The sequence below is a fragment of the Dipodomys merriami genome, unplaced genomic scaffold (genome assembly GCF_024711535.1).
Source record: "Dipodomys merriami isolate MVZ:Mamm:240054 unplaced genomic scaffold, mDipMer1.0.p SCAF_21, whole genome shotgun sequence".
NCBI classification, from domain to species: Eukaryota; Metazoa; Chordata; class Mammalia; order Rodentia; family Heteromyidae; genus Dipodomys; species Dipodomys merriami.
In genome coordinates this window covers 10,278,867-10,300,952 of record NW_027203493.1, presented here as the reverse complement: position 1 = coordinate 10,300,952, position 22,086 = coordinate 10,278,867, and the positions used below count along the sequence as shown (strand labels likewise).

Below are 22,086 nucleotides of genomic sequence, written 5' to 3'. Positions count from 1 at the left end.
GTTAACAAAGAAGCTGAATCTCTTACCCATTCGTCCTTAATAGATTACAAGTGAATTAATGCTTTAATCTGGGCCTGGTGTTCAGTAATTTGATTAATCTTAAAGAGCATCTAAGTGGCACTGTGAAGTAGACAGCTCTATTTCAGCATTTTTCAAAAAGAAAACCATCTTTCTGTTATCAAGCACTGTTTCTTTTTTTTTTTTTTTTTTTGGGTCCGGTCGTGGGGCCTGAACTCTGGGCCTGGGCGCTGTCCCTCAGCTCTTCAGCTCAAGGCTAGTGTTCTACCACTTGAGCCACAGCGCCACTTCCGGCTTTTTTCTTTTTGCTTATGTGGTGCTGAGGAATCGAACCCAGGGCCTCAGGCATGCAAGGCAAGCGCTCTACCACTGAGCCACCTTCCCAGCCCCTGTTTCTTTTTTTATAAGCAAGAGATACCTTGGAGACTACATACTAAATTGCTAAACCCCTTTTAATATTTGCCATTTGCTCTGGACCTTATCAGAAAAGTAATTCTGGTTCAGTCCATTTGTTTTCAGATATTGTCTACTGTTGTAAGTCATCTACTTAGAAATACTAACTTTGTTTATGCTATAAAGCAATCAGAAGCTTAGAAATACACAGATGTAAACTATTACTTTAATGTTGCTAATCACATATTGAGCAAATTTTTTTTGTGGGTCCTGGGGCTTGAACTCTGGCCCTGGGCGCTGTCCCTAAGCTCTTCAGCTCAAGGTGAGCACTTCACCACTTAAGCTACAGCGCCAAGTCCTGTTTTCTAGTGGTTTTATTGGAGATAAGAGCCTGCCTGGGCTGGCTTTGAACTGTGATCCTGAGATCTCAGCCCTCTGAGTAGCTAGTATTACAGGCATGAGCACCATCTCTCGGAGAGCAAATATTATTGACTGCTCATCAACCTACTATGCCTTAAGTGGTAGCGTACCCGCCAAGCAAGAGTGAGATGAACAAGTCCAAGGCCAGCTAAAACTGTTTCATTACAGTTGAATTACAGCAGGCATTTGTAGCATTGGGAAGATAAACATCTAATAAACAACTAGAGTAAAATAATAAAACAAAGTACCCTCAACTCTTGCTTACTCCCCAGAGAAAACTACTCTTATCCTTTTGATGCATTTCTCAGGAGATGACCCAGATCCTTTACCATGTCTTGTGACCTTATCTGCCTTCCTCCCCATCTTTAAATGTGACCATTTCTTGAGTGCCTCAGTCCAGCATAGCACATACACATTTAGCCTTGCTCACTTTTGTGACATTCCTCCAAAAATGCTGTGCTCCTGGGCCTTTACATGTTGTCTCCAACACTCCAATCTGGCTAACTCTTGCTTCATAACTTAGACATCCCTTTCCCAGTGAAGCATCTATGATGTCCAAAACTGAACCATCGATTCTTTTATGTGTTCTTTTATAGCATTATAGCTTGAACTCAGGGCCTAGGCATTGTCCCTGAGCCACAGATTTCTGTCTTTTTCTAAGTAGTTCATTGAAGTCTCATGGACTTTTCTGCCTACGCTAGCTTCAAACCGTGATCTTTAGATCTCAGCCTCCTGAGTTGCAAGGATTACAGGTGTGAGCCACCAGTGCCTGGCTATTTATTTTTGGTGTAGGTATTGGGGCCTGAACTCCAGGCTTCATGCTTTCACTCAACCTTTTCACTCACTGCTTGGCCGGCACTCTTAATTTTTGAGCCACACCCCTCTGGCTTGTTGCTGATTTTTTTTCCTAGAAAGTTTTTTTTTTTTATTGTGAAAATACTGTACAGAGGGGTTACAATTACATGGGCAAAATAATGAGTACATTTCTTAACAAGCATTGTAGCCTCCTCCTTTGTTTCCCCTTCCCATCCTTTCCCATCCTCCCCCCACCCCCCACCCTTGTTGCTGATTAATTGGAGTAGTAAGCCATATGTCTGTCCAGGGTGACTTTGAACCTCTGTCTCAGATCTTAGCCTCATGAACTAGTATTATAAGCTTGAGCCACTGGTGCCTGGCTTTGAATTTCCTTTTGAAAGCATTCACTGCACCATGAGGTATCCACATACTCATTTAAATATCCTACAAGAACCACACATGTTCCATGAAGGGAGTAGCTGCATCCGTCTCTACAGCTCTAGCATCTCTTACGTTGCCAAAGTTGCTATACCTACCATTAACTGAATGACAGGCAGGTTGGATAAGTGGTTTCTGTCATATCGTTTGAATAAAGCCTCACAGTACTCACTAGTGTGATCATCAACTGGATACTTAGCATAAAGGAAACATCAGACTTCCTGAAGACTTTAAAGCTCTGAGTAACCCATCTAACTTGTCCTTAGACACCCCACACACACACACACACACAACAGAGGGAAGAAAGGGCCAAAATTTCAGAGTTCACGCTTTTACTTAGCTACTGCGGACAGGTTCTTCTCTGCAAGGGAAATCACCCTCTTTGTTGCTGATGTCAGATCTAAAAGGTCATCTTCATTGAACAGATATGAAAAAGAAAAGAAAGATAATGAACAAAAACACAATCAGAAAGGGTAGGATTGACACAGATGAGAAATGGCAGCTGCACTTTTGAGGAAGGATTAGAATCAGCTGTTCAGTTCTGGAAGAAGCACTGTGAAAGTAAACAGAAGGCACTCTGGCAGTGAAGAATAAAAGGGCTTGCGAGTCAGTCAAGTCAAAATTAGCTCTGCTTTGCACTCCAAAAGATAGGGAGCAGGATATAAGCAATGCCTGTCTCTCAGCTAAATTCCTTTATGGCAGAAGCAAAATCAAGGGAAACTTCTGCGCATTTATAGCAGACATGTTCAAAGAGATGTTGGTGTAGACAGATTCCTCCTCCTGTTCTCATTTAAAGCCATTGTAATCCTTCACCTCTACAGCTCTTGTCAAAACACTCAGGGCTTTCCTCATTATCAAATTTAATTCTCAGTAATCTTACTTACCTCTTAGCAACTCAGCATTTGCCCTTCTACCTTACTGATTTATTTTCATACCTGGCTGCCAGACATAACTTTTTTCCTAAAGCCCTGACCAGAACGTTGTATTCTTTTCCCTTGAATTCTTTGTTTGATGAGTATTAAGTGTTGGGGCTTCCCCTTTCTCTCTCTGTGCACGTATATATCAGCAGATTTTGTGTAGTCTGAGGACCACCCAAATCTTATCTGCAGCAACCTCCCTTGAGCTTCAGACTCATATACCCAGCTGCTTTTTAGACATCTCTGCTGAGCTGTCTCATAGACATCACAAATATGTCATATCCCAAACTCTTAGTTTTCCACCCACCAAACCTGTTCTCCCATTCACTAGATGCTCAGGTCTAAGATACTGTTTTCTTCCTTGACTTCTCTTGTTCTCACATTTCATACCCAACTGAACAGTAATATGTCAGCTTTACTTCCAAATGCATTGGAATCTAGCCATGTCTTTCCACTTACAATCTTAGTCTATATCCCTATATCTTTCCCTCCTGATCCTATCCTGTGCTGTCCTTAACTGGATTCCTACTTCCACTTTAGCAGCATAGTTTCTCTTCTCCCCAGAAGCAGCTAAAATGTGTGTGTGTGTATATATGTATACACACACACACACACACACACGCATATATATATGTTTTTCAAAGGGAAATACATGACCAGATCGATATATATATATCGATATACATATATATACATGCATATATACATATATATGTATATGTATATCGATCTGGTCATGTGATTCCCTTTGAGATAGAAGCAAAACAAAGTATCAGGACACCTTTAGTGGTTTCCCATCACACACAACAATTAAGTCCTAGAGTTTCTGCTGTGCCCTACAAGACCCCCAAAATCCTGTGACATAGTCACTTCTCCAGCTTCAGATACCACTTTCCTCCTAGGTTGGTGTGCTACATTTCAGCAGTAACAGCTTTTGGGATATTCTTAAACCCATCAAACTTGTTTCTCACTTTGGACCTTTGCTTTTGCTTCTTCCTTTGCAGGTATTATCATAACTAGCAACTTCAAAACTCAGCTTTCAGGGGTGGGAAGATGGCTCAGTGGTAGAGCGCTTGCCTTGCATGCATGAGGCCCTGGTTCAATTCCCCAGCACCACATAAGCAAAAAGAAATAAGCCGGAAGTGGCACTATGGCTCAAGTGGTAGAGCCCTAGCCTTGAGCTGAAGAGCTGAGGGACAGCGCCCAGGCCCAGAGTTCAGGCCCCATGACCAGACCCAAAAAACAAACAAACAAAACCTCAGCTTTCTTCAGGCCTCTGTTCACAGTGTGTCTGCATCTCTTTTCTTAACATTTCTTTCTAAAGCATCGTCTCCTATCATTCTGTATTCTTCTGCTTTAGTTTTCTTCATAGCACTTACATCTGTCACTGCATTGTATTAAATATTTTTATGGCCTTATTTTCTCAAGAAGATAGTAAGTTTGCTTTCATCAGTGAAGTAATTCCATATCTAAAACAGTATATGTACTCAGGCAATAATGGATAAGTGAGAGAGAATTGTCTGTATACATAGACAATATTTTAGAGATTGTCAGCATGTTGAATGGCTTGGAACAGAAACTGTGTTTAAAGATGAGAAGCCAATTTATTGATTCACCTTGTTGTAAATAAGAGTCCTGGCCAATTAAGAACATAGTGTCTCTTCACAGGAGTTGTAAAATGGTTCATGGCCATAATCACAGTGAAATGTTACTTCTGTATTCTTCCTAAATAATTCTATGGATATGCAAACACTTCTACAGATTTCTTTTTCCATCACAACTAGCTTTTAGTAACTTAAAAATAAGGCTTAGACATCTGTTTATGTTAGAAATAAAAACCTACCAGCTTCTTTCTCAAGACTGGTAGTATTCTGTTGTATACTGGATAGCATATAATGTATTTAATCAGTTTGTAGTGGCAGATATTTGGATTATTTCTAAGTTTTTTACTGTCAAAATGCCACAGCAAGTTAACATATGTACTCATGTATCGCAAATGTATAAATATATAGGTAAGATGAATTCTAAGAAGTGGAATTTGTCTGGCTCTTGGTCCTGTGTGATTGAGTCTTCAAAACCAGCAGTAGTATATCCATCTGACCAGTCTTTCTTAGTCATGTCTCTCTGTTTGACCTCCCTATTCCAAAGTAAGGACTCTGTGATTTACTTTGCCCATCTGATAATCCAAGCTGTATTCTCTTAATGAAAGCAGTCTTCATCTGGTTGATACCTTAATTCCTTTTTGTCATGCAATATAATATATTCAGAGGTTCAGAGATTAAGTTATGGTATTCTTTGTTGGGCCTTTATTCTGCCTGTGGCTTTGCTCAGTAAATATTTGCTGCTTGAATTACAGTAATTTCTGAGTTATATATAAAACAGCAATGTTGCTTCTGAAATATGTTTGTTTACAAGAATGTCATAAAATACACAAACAAGACAATGCACTAGACTGGGAGTGTGGCTAAAGTAATTGAGCACATGCCTAGCAAGCGAAAGGCCCTGAGATCAAAAGCCAGTACTACCAGGAAGGAGAGAGGGAAAGAGGGAAAGCATCCATAACAATTGTGATATGATCCAACATTCTATTTTCTTTTCTTGTAAAATTGAAAATTTTATCTTTTTTATTTTGTATGTTATTTATATACTTCTTAGATGTGTAAATTAGATAACTGTTTGTATAGAAAATGGTGATTATCTCACTCATCAGGAAAATGGTGATTGTTTACATGAAAATTCTCATAAAATTGGTTGACATATAGATGTTCAAATCTAGAAAATATCCATACAGTGTGCTCCACATATCTAAATTATATGAAACATTTACAAAGGTGTGTTCTAGGAACTGTAGAAATGAGAGGGCAAAATGTAGCTGAGAGTAAACTTTAGAAAACAGGGATATAAGGCCACAAATTCTATGTGATGGTCAGGATCCAGTGTTTTATTGTTTGTTTAAAGTTTGTTTTGTGTGTGTGTGTGTGTGTGTGTTTGTGTGTGTGTGTGTGTGTGTGTGTGTGTGTGTGCGTGACTTGAAATCAGGTTCTGTGTGATGTAAGAACAGCTTTAGAGAACTCTGCCACTTAGCGTACAGCTCCACTTCTGGCTTTTTGTTGCTTAATTGGTGATAAGAGTCTCATAGATTTTCCTGCTGGCCGCTAAGATCTGAATCCTCAGATCTTAGCCTTTTGAGCACTTGCACTTGGCAAAGTTTGTTTTAATGCTGATGACTTTGATATTCTACAAATCTGAGGCTGGTTTTAAATTTCTCATTTAAAAATACAAGTAGGGCTGGGAAGTTCAGTGGTAGAGTGCTTGCCTCGTGTGCATGAGGCCCTGGGTTCGATTCCTCGGCCCCACAGAAACAGAAAAAATAAAAGTACTCTAGCAAATTGTAGCCAAAGTTATCTTTAATAAAAACATTTCTCCTTCCTGACAGTCTGCAATAGTAGTGTAGCACTCATACGTTAAATGTTCCTAATAAATATGTGTTCATAGTACATACTTGGTTTTAACAGCCTATGAAGGCCTATTCAAAAGCCAAAGTTATACTGGTATTTTCAACTGGCCCTTTTAAACCAGGAAGAAGATGAAGTTTCATTGTGATCAAACCTAAGAGAGTTTTATGAACAGTGTTGACAAAAGACTTTGCTGCCTTCCCTTCCCTTTAAAACTCACCTTGTAACTGGGTGCCAGTGGCTCACACCTATAATCCTAGCTGCTCAGAAGGCTAAGATCTGAGGATCACAGTTCAGAGCCAGCCCGGGCAGGAAAGTCTGTGAGACTCTTATCTCCAATAAACCACTAGAAAACCGAAAGTGGTGCTGTGGCTCAAGCAGTAGAGCACTTGCCTTGAGCTGAAGAGCTGAGGGACAGCGCCCAGGCCCAGAGTTCCAGCCCCACTACCAATAAAAACAAAAACAAAACTCACCTTGCTTGCCACTGTAGTAGTCCATGGTGGAAATAGTCCTTGGGTAGTCAGTTGTCAATAGCAGTGAACTCAATTTGAGTATGAAAATTGGAGAAAAGGTACAGAACAGAAAAAAATATAGAAGGGGATACAATTTAAAGGGATTCTTCCTGGGTCTTCATCTCCATGAATATATAAGGGAAAACTGTGAGTTTGTTCTTCAAACTTTAGCTTATTCTTGGCATTATAGCTTGTTAAAGTAAAACATGCTTCATGTTTACAACATGATGTGTAAAAAGAACTTTTAAAAAAATGAAATGCTTTATTAATTTAAGTGATACTGTTTACTGTTGAACAGAAAACACAAACAAAAAGAGAATAATCATGCGGAGTCTCAAAGTACATTCCCCTTGACACTATAAATAATGATGTAATTCCATATTTATGGGTTTTATCTAATGGTGTATGGGGATGAGTAGGGAAGGGAAGAATATAACATAGATATGTTGTTGCTTTTTTTCTGAAAACATTTGCTTAGCTGTATGTATATAGAAGATATTCTGCCTGACATATTTACCTGTCTAGCAACAAATACCTTTGAGGATGAGATTTCAAGTGATTTTTATTTTCTCCCTATGTGTTCCTATAAACATAAACAATATATAGTATATATACCATAATAGCATCTAACAATATAAAACTATGTAGTATATGTTGTTTGAATTTATAGTAACACACAGCTTATAATCAGAAAAAAATTTAATCTTTGCTAGAATGACGAATCATAAGAACTAAGAGTTCACTTTGTCTATGATACAAGAATAGCTTAATTGCTCAGAAATAACCAGTTACTTGGATCCCTGGTTTAATTTGACGTGAGAATTTAAAAGAAACTTTGAATTCTTTTTTTTTTCCTTTTTTTTTGGGGGGGGGGTCTGGTTGTGGGGCCTGAACTCTGGGCCTGGGCGCTGTCCCTCAGCTCTTCAGCTCAAGGCTAGCACTCTACCTCTTGAGCCACAGCGCCACTTCCGGCTTTTTTCTTTTTGTTTATGTGGTGCTGAGGAATCGAACCCAGGGCCTCAGGCATGCAAGGCAAGTGCTCTATCACTGAGCCACCTTCCCAGCCCCAGAAACTTTGAATTCTTAACTTAGAAAATCTTCCTTCTCCAGAGCAAATTAGAATTTGCATGGTAAGCCAGGCGCCAGTGGCTCACGCCTGTAATCCTAGCTACTCAGGAGGCTGAGATCTGAGGATTGCAGTTCAAAGCCAGCCAACAGGAAAATCCATGAGACTGTTATCTCCAATTAACCCCCAGAAAACATCAAGTGGCACTGTAGCTCAAGTGGTAGAGCACTTGCCTTGGGCTGAAGAGCTCAGGGACAGCACCCAGGCCCAGACAGTCCCCCAACCAACAACAAAAAAAAAGAATTTGCATGGTAAACTGAAAGCATGATCATTTCCTTCATTTGAATTTCAGTTTATTTTCAAGGGTATAGATCAGACTACTAAAAATATAGTGCTTTTTATGGTATATTAAAACTTTTATAGAGTTAAGATTTAGAGATGGAAAGAACTTTAGATGTTATTTGACGGTAAATAAGTAGATGCTCCAGTAGGGAAGGTAATTTGCTTCAATTTCTTATTTAGCTCCTGGCCCCTCGTGGCCTCATCACTTTACCTCCTTTCTAAGCAGCAATCAGTGATATTAGGAATTGGAGATGGAGTAGCTAACAAAAACCAATCGAACACTGTCATCAAACTAGCAGCAGCATAGGAAGTGCCTGACATTTACTCAGTCTATTACACCCATAGCAGGAAGAGGAATACATGAAAGTTTTGTTAGTCAGACATATAGTAATATCAAACTGCTATTGCATTTCCCATGTTGTTTGATAAGTACACAGAAGAATACCATTAAAACTTACAGAATGTTGCTGTGGAAGTGTGTATTAAGTACTGTGAAAAGTTATGTCATTTGAATCAAGTCATTTGGCCTTTACCAAAAGCATAGAGATAGACAGTTGCTTCTTTCCAAGTAGAAGGAAGAAGCAACATGTACAAGGCAAAAGAGACTGAAAAGAGTCACGAAGAGGGCGTGAACCGAGTGGTAGAGAGCTGGCTCTGAGTCCAAACCACAAAGGAAAAACAGCTTTTTAAAAAGTTACACAGCTGGACACTGGTAGCTCATGCCTGTAATCCTTGCTACCCAGGAGGCTGAGATCTGAGGATCATTGTTTGAAGCCAGCCCCTGCAGAAAAGTCTGTGAGACTCTTATCTCCAATATACTATTCAGAAAAAGCAAGAAGTAGCGTTGTGGCTCAAGTGGTAGACTGCTAGCCTTGAGTACAAAGGCTCAGAGACAGTGCCCAGGCCCTGAGATTAAGCCCCACTACTGGCCAAAGCAAAAAAAAAAAAAAAAAAAAAAAAAAGGTAGAGTTTTAGAAATAGCATCAACACTTTCTAAACTATGAAATACTCATTGGAATGTTATGCAAAAATCCAGTTGAATTACTAAGTTTAAGGTGGATTTTCTGAATTCACTATCATAGGGCTCTGGACTAGAGAAGTAGCTAATAATAATGTTCTAGTTAATTAGAGATAACACAAATGAAATATATGAATATAAAGTTGATATGAATAAAATATTTACTACTATTACATTTAATTGAATACATGTACTTTTTTTTTTGGTCAGTCATGAGGCTTGCACTGTCTCTGGCCTGGGCATTGTCTCTGTAGTTCTTCAGCTCAGGCAAGAGCTCTACCACTTGAGCCACAGCGCCACTTGCAGTTTTCTGGTGGTTAATTGGAGATAAGAGTGTCACGGACTTTCCTGCCCAGGCTAGCTTTGAACCACAATCCTCAGATCTCAGTCTCCTGAGTATCTAGGATTATAGGCGTGAGCCACGGGCTCCTGGCGTGAATACATGTACTTTTATAATGTTTTCAAGTGAAAATTTTGCATGGGATGGTTTGCCATTTTCTTTACTAAAATAAATCACTATACTCATAGTGAAATTGTTTACCTGGAACTGTTGGAGAATAATTTGTTCTACAAAATGGAAGTCCACATGGCCATATTTTTTAATACTTTTTTTTTTTTTTTTTGGTCCAGTTGTGGGGCCTGAACTCTGGGCCTGGGCGCTGTCACTCAGCTCTTCAGCTCAAGGCTAGCGCTCTACCACTTGAGCCACAGCCCCACTTCCGGCTTTTTTGTTTTTGCTTATGTGGTGCTGAGGAATTGAACCCAGGGCCTCAGGCATGCAAGGCAAGCGCTCTACCACTGAGCCACCTTCCCAGCCCCTGTACAGTATTTTTACAATAAAAAAACGTATTGGGGCTTATATCCCTATTTAAGCATTTTGTTTTTTATCTTCCCCTCCCTAAATTAGAAAAGTGTATATACAAGATGCAGGGCACTGGAATCAAATACAGTGAAAATGGGTTATACTATGGGGGAGGAACATACCAAAGAAACAAACAAAAAAAAAAATCAGAGTATAAGTACATGAAAAACAATAGCAAGAAAAAAAAACACTTGTGTCCCTGTCTTGGGGTTCATTTCACTTAACATCATCTTATATGGTCATATGTGCATAGCTTTTGACTTTTCTGCTTGTCTTAGACATAAACAGTTATTGCAAATAAGGAAAACCATGGGACCTATGTTTCTTTGGGCCTGGCTTACTTCACTTAGTATAATTTTTTCCAAGTCTTTCCATTTCCTAACAAATGGGGCAATGTCATTCTTTCTGATGGAGGCATAGAATTCCACTGTGTATGTGTATATTATATTATTATATTATATATATGTATATATATATATGACATTTTCTTGATTTATTCATCTACTGAGGGGCATCTGGGTTGGTTCCATATCTTAGCTATGGAGAATAATGCTGCAGTAGTTGTGCTGGTAGCTTTAGTATACCCTTGTTTGTGATCGTTTGGGTAAAGGCCCAAAGTGGGATTGCTGGGTCATAGGAGAGCTCTATGTGGAGTCTTTTGAGGAACCTACAAACTGCTTTCCAAAGTGGTTGAACAAGTTTGCATTTCCATCAACAATGTAGTAGGACTCTTTTGGCCATATCCCCTCCAGCATCTGTTGTTATTAGATGTCAGGATTATAGCCATTCTAACTGGGGTGAGGTGGAATCTCAGTGTTGTTTTGATTTGCATTTCTTTTATGGCTAGAGAAGTTGAGCATTTCTTCATGTGTTTATTGGCCATTCTTATTTGCTCTTCAGAAAAGTTTCTCTTTAAGTCTTTAGCCCACTTATTTATCGGGCAGGTGTTTCTTGAGGATTTGTTGTTGGGGGATTTAATTTTTTGAGTTCCAGATGTATTTTAGATATGAGACCCTTGTCCATTATATGGCTAATGAAGATGTTCTCCCAATCCATGGGCTTTCTATGGACCTTGCTAGCAATGTCCTTCGCCATGCAGAAGCTCTGCAGTTTCATGCAATGCCATTTGTCCAACCTTTCTTTGATTTGTTGTGTTTCTGGTCTCTATTAAGAAAATTTCAGCCTGTGCCAAGGAGCCCTAGAATTTCTTCTATTCCTTCCTGTAATGTTTTCAGGGTGTCTGCGTTGACTTCGAGGTCTTTGATCCATTTGGAGTTGATTCTGGTGCAGGGTGATATATACGGATTGAGCTTTAGTTTTCTACAGGTGAGTAACCAGTTTTGCACATGGCCAGATTTCTAAATGCTTGGTCAGATTTTTCCTGAAGTACATTTTAAATGTACTTCATGTTTCTTCATTTTCTTAGAGTAGATGAAAATAATTCTTTTTCTTTATGATTCAGGTACATTGTTCTGAGTATCCATTCATCCCACCATATGGTAGTAGAAATTTGTTAGGTTGTTTGTCCCTTGTGAAAGAGCCAGGAAGTACTTTCAGGTTTTATGTTTGCACTATGCCTTTTCTAACCTACTTCTATTACCGGCCACATTTCACTCCTGGACTTGTAGTAGCCTCTTGTAAATGCTAAATATTTTGGAACATGTTACCATCCTTTCACAAGTTGTATGTAACATAGGAGTGGATAAGTTTCAACTATTGAATGGTGGACCTTGTTTATAGACTTAATAAACATTTATTGATGATTGAGTAGATGTTATGATATTTAAAAAGTTGTCCAACATCCTCTTATGTTCTGAAGAGAAAAGGTTTATGAAAGGAGAGAAAATTAAGCTGGCATTTGCAAAAGATAATCATTAAAACATCTTAAAATTTAAAAACTGGAAGGTACTGCAATAACAATATATCAGGATATACGTCTTCCTTTGCTAAACCTTTATCTGGCAGAAAGCCATGCCACTTGTCACTTCAAAAAGAGAATCAGCTGTCAGTGGGCTCCCTTCCCTTCTGCTGATAGTTGTATCTTGGTATCTCTTCTAGCTGCAGTTTTCTTGCTAAACTCAAAAATTTAAAAAAAAAAAAACAAAACAAAGTATTATCAGAGAAATGGCATGGTTAGATAGTTTGAACCAAAAGTATTATACTACCATATTTGTTGCTCTTACCCAGTGTTTTTCTAAACTAAATTTTTCATCAACCAAGTAACTACCTCTTGAGGTCTGGACATAGATGCAGAGGGAGCATACGTTGGCTTCCTACATACGTAAAGCTCTTTTACACTCTTGCCACTGTCTATAATCTTTCTGTTTTCCTCTATGTTCCATTCTGTTGGGCACTGGGTCTCTGTTTATGGTTTTTTTCTCTTCCTTCCTCCTTTCCTTTCCTTTCCTTTCCTTTCCTTTCCTTTCCTTTCCTTTCCTTTCCTTTCCTTTCCTTTCCTTTCCTTTCCTTTCCTTTCCTTTCCTTTCCTTTCCTTTCCTTTCCTTTCCTTTCCTTTCCTTTCCTTTCCCTTCCCTTCCCTTCCCTTCCCTTCCCTTCCCTTCCCTTCCCTTCCCTCCCCTCCCTCCCTCCCTCCCTCCCCCCCCTCTCTCTCTTTCTTTCTTTCTTTTGCAAGTCCCCGACCTTCTTTTTGCTCAAGGCTAATGCTCTACCTCTTGAGCTACAGTACCACTTCCAGCTTTTTCTGAGTAGTTTATTGGAGATAAAGAATGTCTCATGGACTTTCCTGCCTGGGCTGACTTCAAACCATGATCTTCAGCTCTCAGCCTCCTGAGTAACTAGGATTACAGGCTTGAACCACTGGCTACTGGCTTGGGTCTCTGGTTGTTGTTGTTTAGTTAATGTTATTTTATTGTAAAGGTGATTTACAGAAGAGTTACAGTTACATGATTCAGTAATGAGTGCATTTTTTTTAAGTGTCACCCCTCCCTTATTCTCTCCTGTTTTTCCTTTCCCAACTCCCCTCCTCCCCAAGTTGTATAGTTCATTTCCAGCATGGTGTCTAGTGGGTTTCACTGCTGTATTAGTTCACCCTTTGTCCCACTGTTTCTGTGCTTCCCTTTCCCCTCCCCAAATCAGAGAAACATATATACAAGACAAAGGGTACAGAAATCAAAAACAGAAGGGAATAAACCAAAGACTTTGTAAAGAAGAAAAGGGGGGGACCCACAAACAGTATAATTTAAAAAAAAAAAAACCTCTTCTGTTTCTTGATGTTCATTTTGATAAGCATCATTTTGTACGATCTTAAGCACATAGATAGCTATTGAGCCCTTGTAATCCTCTTCTAAGAATATCTTCCTTTGTTCTCACTATGTGAATGTTTAGATTGCTGTTTAATTAATCATGTCCAGCTGTAATTATTTGTCTTTTATTGTCCATTGGGTTTACTTGTAGATTTATAGGTGCATTGTAGTTATTACAAATGAGGGAAAACATACAGCCTATATTTCTTTGGGTCTGGCTTACTTGACTTACAGTAATCCCTCTGCAGTTCACTTATTGTGGCTTCACTGTATCACAGGTTTCAAAACAAAACAAAACAAAACACATAATGATCCCTCACCTACAGTGGGAGTTAGGTTCCAGAGACCTGTCGTAGGTGAAAATCCTCGAAGTAGAAGATGTAGCAAGAAGTGATTCTTGATATAAGGAGGGACAACTATATAACTAACAATGCTACTTCATGGATTTTCACCTATCACGGGGGTCTCTGGAATGTAACTCCCGAGATAGGTTAGGGATCACTGTATAATTTTTTCCAAGACTTTCCATTTCCTTACAAATGAGGTGATGTCATTCTTTCTGATGGAAGCTCTGTTTCTTTATTGATCAAGTTCAGTGATTTTTTTTTCCTTTCTTTTGTCTTTTAAACAGCCAAGAATATTGTACTGAGTAGCCTTTGCATACAGCTTTGCTTATTTAAGAATGTCTTAGGCTTGCCATCAACCACTTCTAGTTTTTTGCTGGTTTAGTCTCATGGACTTTTCTGCCTGTTCTGGCTTTGAACCACAATCCTCCCTTCTCAGCTTTCTAAGTTGCTAGGATTACAGGTATAAGCTGTTGGTGCCTGGCAAGATTACATGCTTTTAACATTTTGATATATGTGGTCAATGTTCTAAAAATAAGCCTGCTATCAGTATATGAGGTTTTAGTTTTCTTACATCTTACCTATTGACCCTGAGAACACAAATTGTAAGTAATAAATCTCAAGGTCAACTTCTCTTTATGACTTCTGTATATAGCCTTCAAAAGTAGGTACTTTGCTGTGGTCCTGGCAAGAGACTGAAATCTAAGGATCACCATCCAAAGCCAACCCAGGCCCGAAAGCCCATGAGACTTTTTTCCAATTAACCATCAAAAAGCTAGAAATTGAACTGTGACTCAAGTGGTAGAGCACTTAGCCTTGATCAAGAAAGCTTAGGGACAGTGTCCAGGCCCTGAATTCAAGCCCCAGGACCAGCACCAAAAAAAGAAAAAAAGAAAGTTGCTTATTTCTTTTTGTTGCTTCCAAATCTATTCAAGTATAGAATGTACTACCAAAACACAACTCTCTTTTTTGTTGTTACTATACAGTAATAACATTTTTGAATATAGATTTTTTTCTCTAAGGAAATTACTCTATCATTCATTGCCAAATACTTCTTAAATATTTTGCTTTGCTTTGCTTTGCTTTGCTTTGCTTTGCTTTGCTTTGCTTTTCTGTCCTGTTGTGGGGCTTGAAGAACTCAAGGCCTGGGCACTGTTCCTGAGCTTTTTCACTCAAGGCTAGCATTCTACCACTTTGAGCCACAGCTCCACTTTCAGTTTTCTCATAGTTAACTGGAGATAAGAGTTTCATGGACTTAACTTGCCCACGCTGTCTTTGAACCATGATTCTCAGATCTCAGCCTCCTTAGTAGCTAGGATTACAGGCATGAACCACCAGCACCTAGCTACTTCTTAAGTTTTTCTTTTTTTTTTGGTCCGGTTGTGAGGCCTGAACTCTGGGCCTGGGCGCTGTCCCTCAGCTCTTCAGCTCAAGGCTAGTGCTCTACCACTTGAGCCACAGCCCCACTTCCGGCTTTTTTGTTTTTGCTTATGTGTTGCTGAGGAATCAAACCCAGAGCCTCAGGCATGCAAGGCAAGCTCTCTACCACTGAGCCACTTTCCCAACCCCCTTCTTAAGTTTTTCTATATGACTGTCAAATCATGTAAGTACATGCTCTACCACTTGCTTCACCCCACCAGTTCTGCATGTGATCACTTTTGAAAAACTCCTTGAGTTTGAGTTTACCTGAGCAACTAAAACTGATTATAATGATAATTGCACAGTAATTTTAATCATGTAAGAGACTTAAAAAAATTGTCTCATGTAAGAGACGTTAATAATCCAAACAGACATTGATTGATAAAATATATTATTTACTTATTTATTGCTTGCTTTCAGGTGGATTCACCAATGAACTTGAAGCATCCTCATGACTTAGTCATATTAATGAGACAAGAAACCACAGTGAACTACCTCAAAGAATTGGAGGTAAGGCAACTGAGCGTGTGAAATGCAGCTGAAACTTATTAAGTACATAGTTTAGGAGTTAATACTGGGCTTAAAGAAGAGCTCAAGCACATTATTTCTTAATCCCAGCTCTTCCAACTTTTATAGCAATATGTTACCTTTAAATTATGTTTTTGCCAGGCACTGGTGGCTCACTTCTGTAATCCTAACTACTCAGGAGGCTAAGATGTAAGAATCATGTTTCAAAGCTATCCTGGGCAAGAAAGTCTTGAGATTCTTATCTCCAGTTAATATTTGCACATTTAAATATTTACTGTCTTTCAATCTAATTGTTTCCTATCTTGCAAAATGATCTTAGGATTCTTTCTAGCCCTAAAGCCATCTGATTTTTTTTTTTTTGGGGGGGGGGGTCCAGTAGAGGGCCTGAACTCTGGGCCTGGGCGCTGTCCCTCAGCTCTTCAGCTCAAGGCTAATGCTCTACCACTTGAGCCACAGTGCCACTTCCGGCTTTTTTTTTTCGGCTTATGTGATGCTGAAGAATCGAACCCAGGGCCTCATGCATGCAAGGCAAGCGCTCTGTCACTGAGCCACCTTCCCAGCCCAAGCCATCTGATTTTATTCAAAATACACAGGAGTATATTGCATCTGTGTATTTCAGTCTTCTAATTCACTTAGAAAATTTTGCTTTTTCTACAAGTAGTAGTTTACTTAATTAGTTTACTTTAAAGGAATAATAGAGAAAGTCTGTGTATGTTCACTAAGTTAATTAAGGGCATATTCTTCTGTATTTATACATATTTATCTTCTGTAATAGAAAATTGTCATAAAATTGTTCTTTCTCTTCAATGGAACCAAGCCTGACTTATTAGAAGAATTCATTCTGTTATTACCTCTTTCTCAACAGAAGCAATTAGTTGCTCAAAAAATTCATATAGAGGAGAATGAGGACAGAGACACAGGACTGGAACAGAGGCATAATAAAGAAGACCCAGACTGTATCAAAGCCAAAGTGCCCTTAGGGGACCTAGATTTGTATGATGGCACATATATTACTTTGGAAAGCAAAGACATCAGGTAAAGAGATTCTTTTTCCAAAAATAAGATTGTTTTTCTAAATAGACCTTTCTTTGTTGTGTTTTGTTTTGTTTTGTTTTGGTCGGTTGTGAGTCTTGAACTCTGGGCCTGGGCACGGTCCCTCAGCTCTTCAGGTCAAGGCGAGCACTCTACCACTTGAGCCACAGTGCCACTTCCGGTTTTCTGAGTGGTTTATTGGAGATAAGAATCTTGCAAACTTTTCTGCCCAGGCTGGCTTTGAACCAAGATCTTCATATCTCAGCTTCCTGAGTAGCTAGGATTATAGTCCATGAGCCACAGATGCCGGCTCCAAATAGACCTTTCTTAAATCAATGTAAAACTAATTCTGTAGTAAAAATATGCTTCAATCACAGATACATTCATTAAAAAACAGAAGTTCAAAATACTACAGGTAAAATTCTAACAAGTCAAAAGTGTTTAATACCACTAGAAAATTGAACAGTTTATAGTGAATAGTAAGCACAAATGGCCAGTAGACATGTGGAAAATATTTCTCAGAAATAATCTAATAAGTACATATGAAAACATCTGGTTTTCCCCTGCCATATTAGGGAAAAAAATTTAAATCAGTAACCAATAAAAATATAGAGAGGCTTTTAATTAAAGTATAAATAGATGTAGAAATTCTTTCTTTGTAAAAAGAATTATCTGTGCTGTATTTGATTTTTGAAACTCCATAGTGTTAACATTCTGTGACTTACTACAATTTCCTAATTCTTTATTTACCCCTTTAATCTGAATTCCCAAAATATTTGGCTTCTAGTGGTAGCTCCGTGAAAAGATATGAATGTTAATTGACATGAGAATATGGGGGAAATTGACATTTCGTGAAGTATTGTGCATCACTACTCTCATTTATTCCTTGCTTCTTGATTTTAGCCCAGAAGATTATATAGACACAGAATCTCCTGTTCCTCCAGACCCTGAACAACCTGATTGTACCAAAATTTTAGAACTCCCATACAGTATACATGCTTTTCAGCACTTGCGAGTAAGTAGAGAACTTCTGGGTTTTTTTTTTTTTGTTTTTGTTTTCTCCTTTCATTTGGTCTTTTGTTTATAAAAGCTTTTTCTTTCATTGATCTGAATTGGTTTGTTCTTAAGTCCTATAATTTCCTTTTACTATGTTTTTCAATTTTTTTTTTCTTTAGGGTGTACAAGAGAGAGTTAATCTTTCTGCTCCTTTATTACCTAAGGAAGATCCTATCTTCACCTATTTATCTAAACGCTTAGGAAGAAGTATAGATGATATTGGTCACCTCATTCATGAAGGCTTGCAGAAGGTGAGTCATCATGATCCAAAGAGCCAAAGGCTCTCTGATACTTTTCTTTTTAAAAAAATTAGTTAATTTATTATTATTTTTCTGTTCAAGAGATATTTTCCTCTCAGGAAATACTCAGCTTACTTATTTTTGTCTAGAGGATGATCTAAAATTATTTTGGTTTGATGTGGTTTTGTTGTTGCTGCATTATTTGCTTGCTTGCTTGCTTGTTTGTTGCCTGCAATACTGGGATTTAAACTTGGCCTGACATTTGCTTGAGCCACACTTCCTTTACTTCAATTACATTGTTATAAGTTTTATATTTGAACAGAAGGATAACATGGAGAGATAGTATTCCTTACCAGAAAAATACTGAAACCTTTTTAACTAATTGACTAAAAAACAAGTAATAAGCAGTAGTGCTTATAAGCTAGATTATGTACATTAAGTCTGCAAAAAATTTTTATATTGATATATCTACATACAGTACATAGATATTGCTGTTATTTGAACTAGAAAAGACTCACCACAATTAATAAAATTTTCTTTTAAAGGATCACACATGGGTTTGGTTTGGTTTTATGTTGGTACTAGGGCTTGAGCTCAGTCAGTGCCTGGGAGCTGTCTCTTAGTTTCTTTGATCAAGGCTAATGCTCTACCATTTGAGACACAGCTCTACTATCAGGTCTTTGGTGGTTAATGTCTCATAGACTTTCTTGCCTGGATTATGTTCAAGCTGTGATCCTTATATTTCAGCCTCCTGGGTATCTGTGATTACAGTTGTAAGTCAACAGTACCCAGCTGGGATCATATACTTTTAAAACTGAAACAGGGAATCAGATGTGATGGCATGTACCTGTACTCAGGGGACTAAGGCAAGAAGATCACATGAACCCACAAATTTGAGAATAGCCTTAGCAGTATATGGAAATACTCTCTCAAAAGAAAAAAGAAAGAAATAAGAATTGATGTATTATGAGCCAAGAGTTTAAATGTAATCATTCAGGATAATGTGGTAATTTTTAATAGTTTTTACTCTTTTATGTCTGAGTATCAGAAGATATAAGTTAATTTCTAAGCAGTATTAATTATGTTATTAAATAAAATAAATAAGGCTATATATAAATAAAATTAAAATATATACATTACTCAACTACATAACACTATGGTATCAGAGAGAGGTTTTTGGATAAAAGTAAGAAAATAGTTTGACTTTCAAATGCATTCTGATTATTTTTGTAGCTAAGTTACCATCTTCATCTTGTGTTCCTGAAAGTAATGTAAAACATTTGCATTCCAGAGCTTAAGAGAATCAGGGAAAAACTGGTTCAGGATTTTACAGTATCCTTTGGAGGCTGATTAGTTGAGAGTAGACCATAGTGGTAAGTTTTTTATTGGAAATTAAAATAGAGGGTAACTGCATGGCTACTTTAGATTGATCAGTTGGAAATACCCTTTTGGAAATGTGAACTTTAAGCTAACATCTGAGATACAAGAAGGAACAAGAAAATTTTTAAATCAGGTAAAGCATTCCAGGCCAAGGCAAACAACTGACTGAGCCTGGGTGGTTTATTTGTTTTTTTCAGGCTATCTAAACAAACTGCTATCACTTTGATCTGACTCTGCTTCACTACACTGATCTTCACAATACATTGGATCTTTCCCTCAGATCCAATGTAATTCTTCAGAAACCAACTGGGGACCATACAATTCAGTTTATTATATTTTTTAAAGAAATCATTGCATTGCTCTTTGGATTATGGTGTGAAATGAAATAAAAGAGGTAGTAGACTGGTCTTTATTTGGTCTCCAGCACTTTAGGCAAAGCAGAACTGAGCCTTTGGGAAGATCATTCCCTTACTTTCCCTTACCAAAGCTGGTAGAAGCTACTGTTGGAAGTTCAAAGATATGTAGCAAATTGTAGGGGAATCCCCAGCTGTGGCAGGGCACAAGCTCTAGCTCTTGCAGAAGACTGAAGGTTGACACAAAAGGCTTTGTGAACGCAACTTTTTTTTTTTGGGGGGGGGGGTCCGGTCGTGGGGCCTGAACTCTGGGCCTGGGCACTGTCCCTCAGCTCTTCAGCTCAAGGCTAGCGCTCTACCACTTGAGCCACAGTGCCACTTCCGGCTTTTTTTCTTTTTGCTTATGTGGTGCTGAGGAATAGAACCCAGGGCCTTAGGCATGCAAGGCAAGCGCTCTACCACTAAGCCACCTTTCCAGCCCTGAAGGCAACTTTTTTTGTTTGTTTGCCAGTCCTGGGGCTTGAACTGTGTGGATGTGGGCACTGTCCCTGAGCTGCTTTTGCTCAAGGTTAGCATTCTACCACTTGAGTCATAGTACTACTTCTGGCTTTTTGGAGTAGTTTATTGAAGATGAGTCTCATGGACCTTTCTGCCTGGGCTGGCTTTGAACCAAAACCTTCAGATCTTAGCCTCCTGAGTTGTTAGAATTATAGGCATGATCCACCAGTGCCCAGCTAGGTTTAAACTTCTTTACAGTTGAGTTTTCAACATGGTCCAGTTTAGTGTTTTGACATTTATGTCAAAATTCAGAATCTTAGAAAACAAAGATGTAGCTGTAAAAGAAATCTGTCAAAACTTTGGCTTAACTTGACCAAATAATACACTTAATTACAATATACTAAAGATTTCAGTTTCACAGCATGAATGTTTGAATTAGAATTTGAAGACAAGTTTTAAAATAACAAACATGTATATTTCATAAAAGCCTATTTGCTGAAGTTTGTACCTTCACTTAAATGGTATATAAAGAAAACACTTTGGGCTGGGAAGGTGGCCCAGTGGTAGAGTGCTCGCCTTGCATGCATGAGGCCCTCGGTTCGATTCCTCAGCACCACATAAGCAGAAAAGGCCGGAAGTAGAGCACTATCCTTGAGCTGAAGAGCTGAGGGACAGAGGTCAGGCCCCACAACTGGCAAAAAAAAAAAAAAAAGAAAAGAAAACTCTTTGTGAAATGTTCATTATAGGAAATGCATGTTAAAGCAACTTCTATTTCTAAGTAGCTTGTCTTAACTTCTAGAATCCTGAGGTAGTTAGGCCAGGTAAGATCTTGCCTATCGTTCTAATTCCTTGGAAGATAGAGATCAGAAAATTGTGGATATAAGTTAGAGAGATTTCATCTTAACAAATAACCTGGGCATAGTTGTAAACAACTCTTAATCACAACACAACCTTAATCATAGCTGTGCAAGAGGTGTAGGTAGAAGGATCATAGTCTATAGCCAGTCTGATCAAGAAGCATGAAACCCTATCTGAAAAATAATGTAAAAAGGAAAATGAGCTGGGATGTGGCTCATGTGATAAAGCATTTGTCTGGCAAGTGTGATTCCCCAATTTCAAACTTAATAACTGCCCTCTCCACAAATAAATAAATAAATAAATCCTGAAGTAGAACCTGACTGGACATAGCCACTTGATGAGTGTTTCAGCTCTCTTTCTGGAGCTAGACAAGCTATGTGAATTATATCTGTTTACTTATTAGCTGTTGATTCTCAGTATTTTTGGACAGGTGTACTTTATTTGTATATGTCCTCTGCTTTCTTATTACCAGAACTAGTCTTGCTCATCTTCATCTTGAATTTCAGAAGAGACATGATATTATTCATTTTGAATATTCGTAGTTTAAGAAACTATCTTGAATTGTATTTTATTGTTGCTTTATTTGTTTAATCTCTAGAACTCTTCCTCTTGGGTACTGTACAACTTGGCTTCATTTTACTGGAGAATAAAAAATGAACCATATCAGGTAGTGGAATGTGCCATGCGAGCTCTTCACTTCTCTTCCAGGTAAAATTCTTCTCTGCGCTTCCAGACTTTCCATAGTCCCTAGAACTGTTAAAGATCAATACAGAAGAAACAGCCTTGCATAATACTCTCACTTATTCAGAACAAATCACAGAGGTTAAAAGTGACAGTTCTATAATAATACTGATCATTTCCATTGAGAAAAAAACATATA

The 22,086-nt window shown here is 38.3% G+C and overlaps 1 protein-coding gene across 1 annotated transcript in view; it reads left to right on the top strand.

Moving 5' to 3' along the window:
- The window catches only part of Ttc17 (tetratricopeptide repeat domain 17), a 76,930-nt gene that overhangs the window by 6,000 nt on the left and 48,844 nt on the right, over nt 1-22,086 (top strand). The window contains exons 2-6 of the mRNA XM_070032548.1: nt 15,683-15,772; nt 16,656-16,825; nt 17,726-17,837; nt 17,998-18,129; nt 21,805-21,914. Of these exons, the coding sequence (XP_069888649.1) occupies nt 15,683-15,772; nt 16,656-16,825; nt 17,726-17,837; nt 17,998-18,129; nt 21,805-21,914 (614 nt within the window). The remainder of the gene's footprint in view (nt 1-15,682; nt 15,773-16,655; nt 16,826-17,725; nt 17,838-17,997; nt 18,130-21,804; nt 21,915-22,086) is intronic.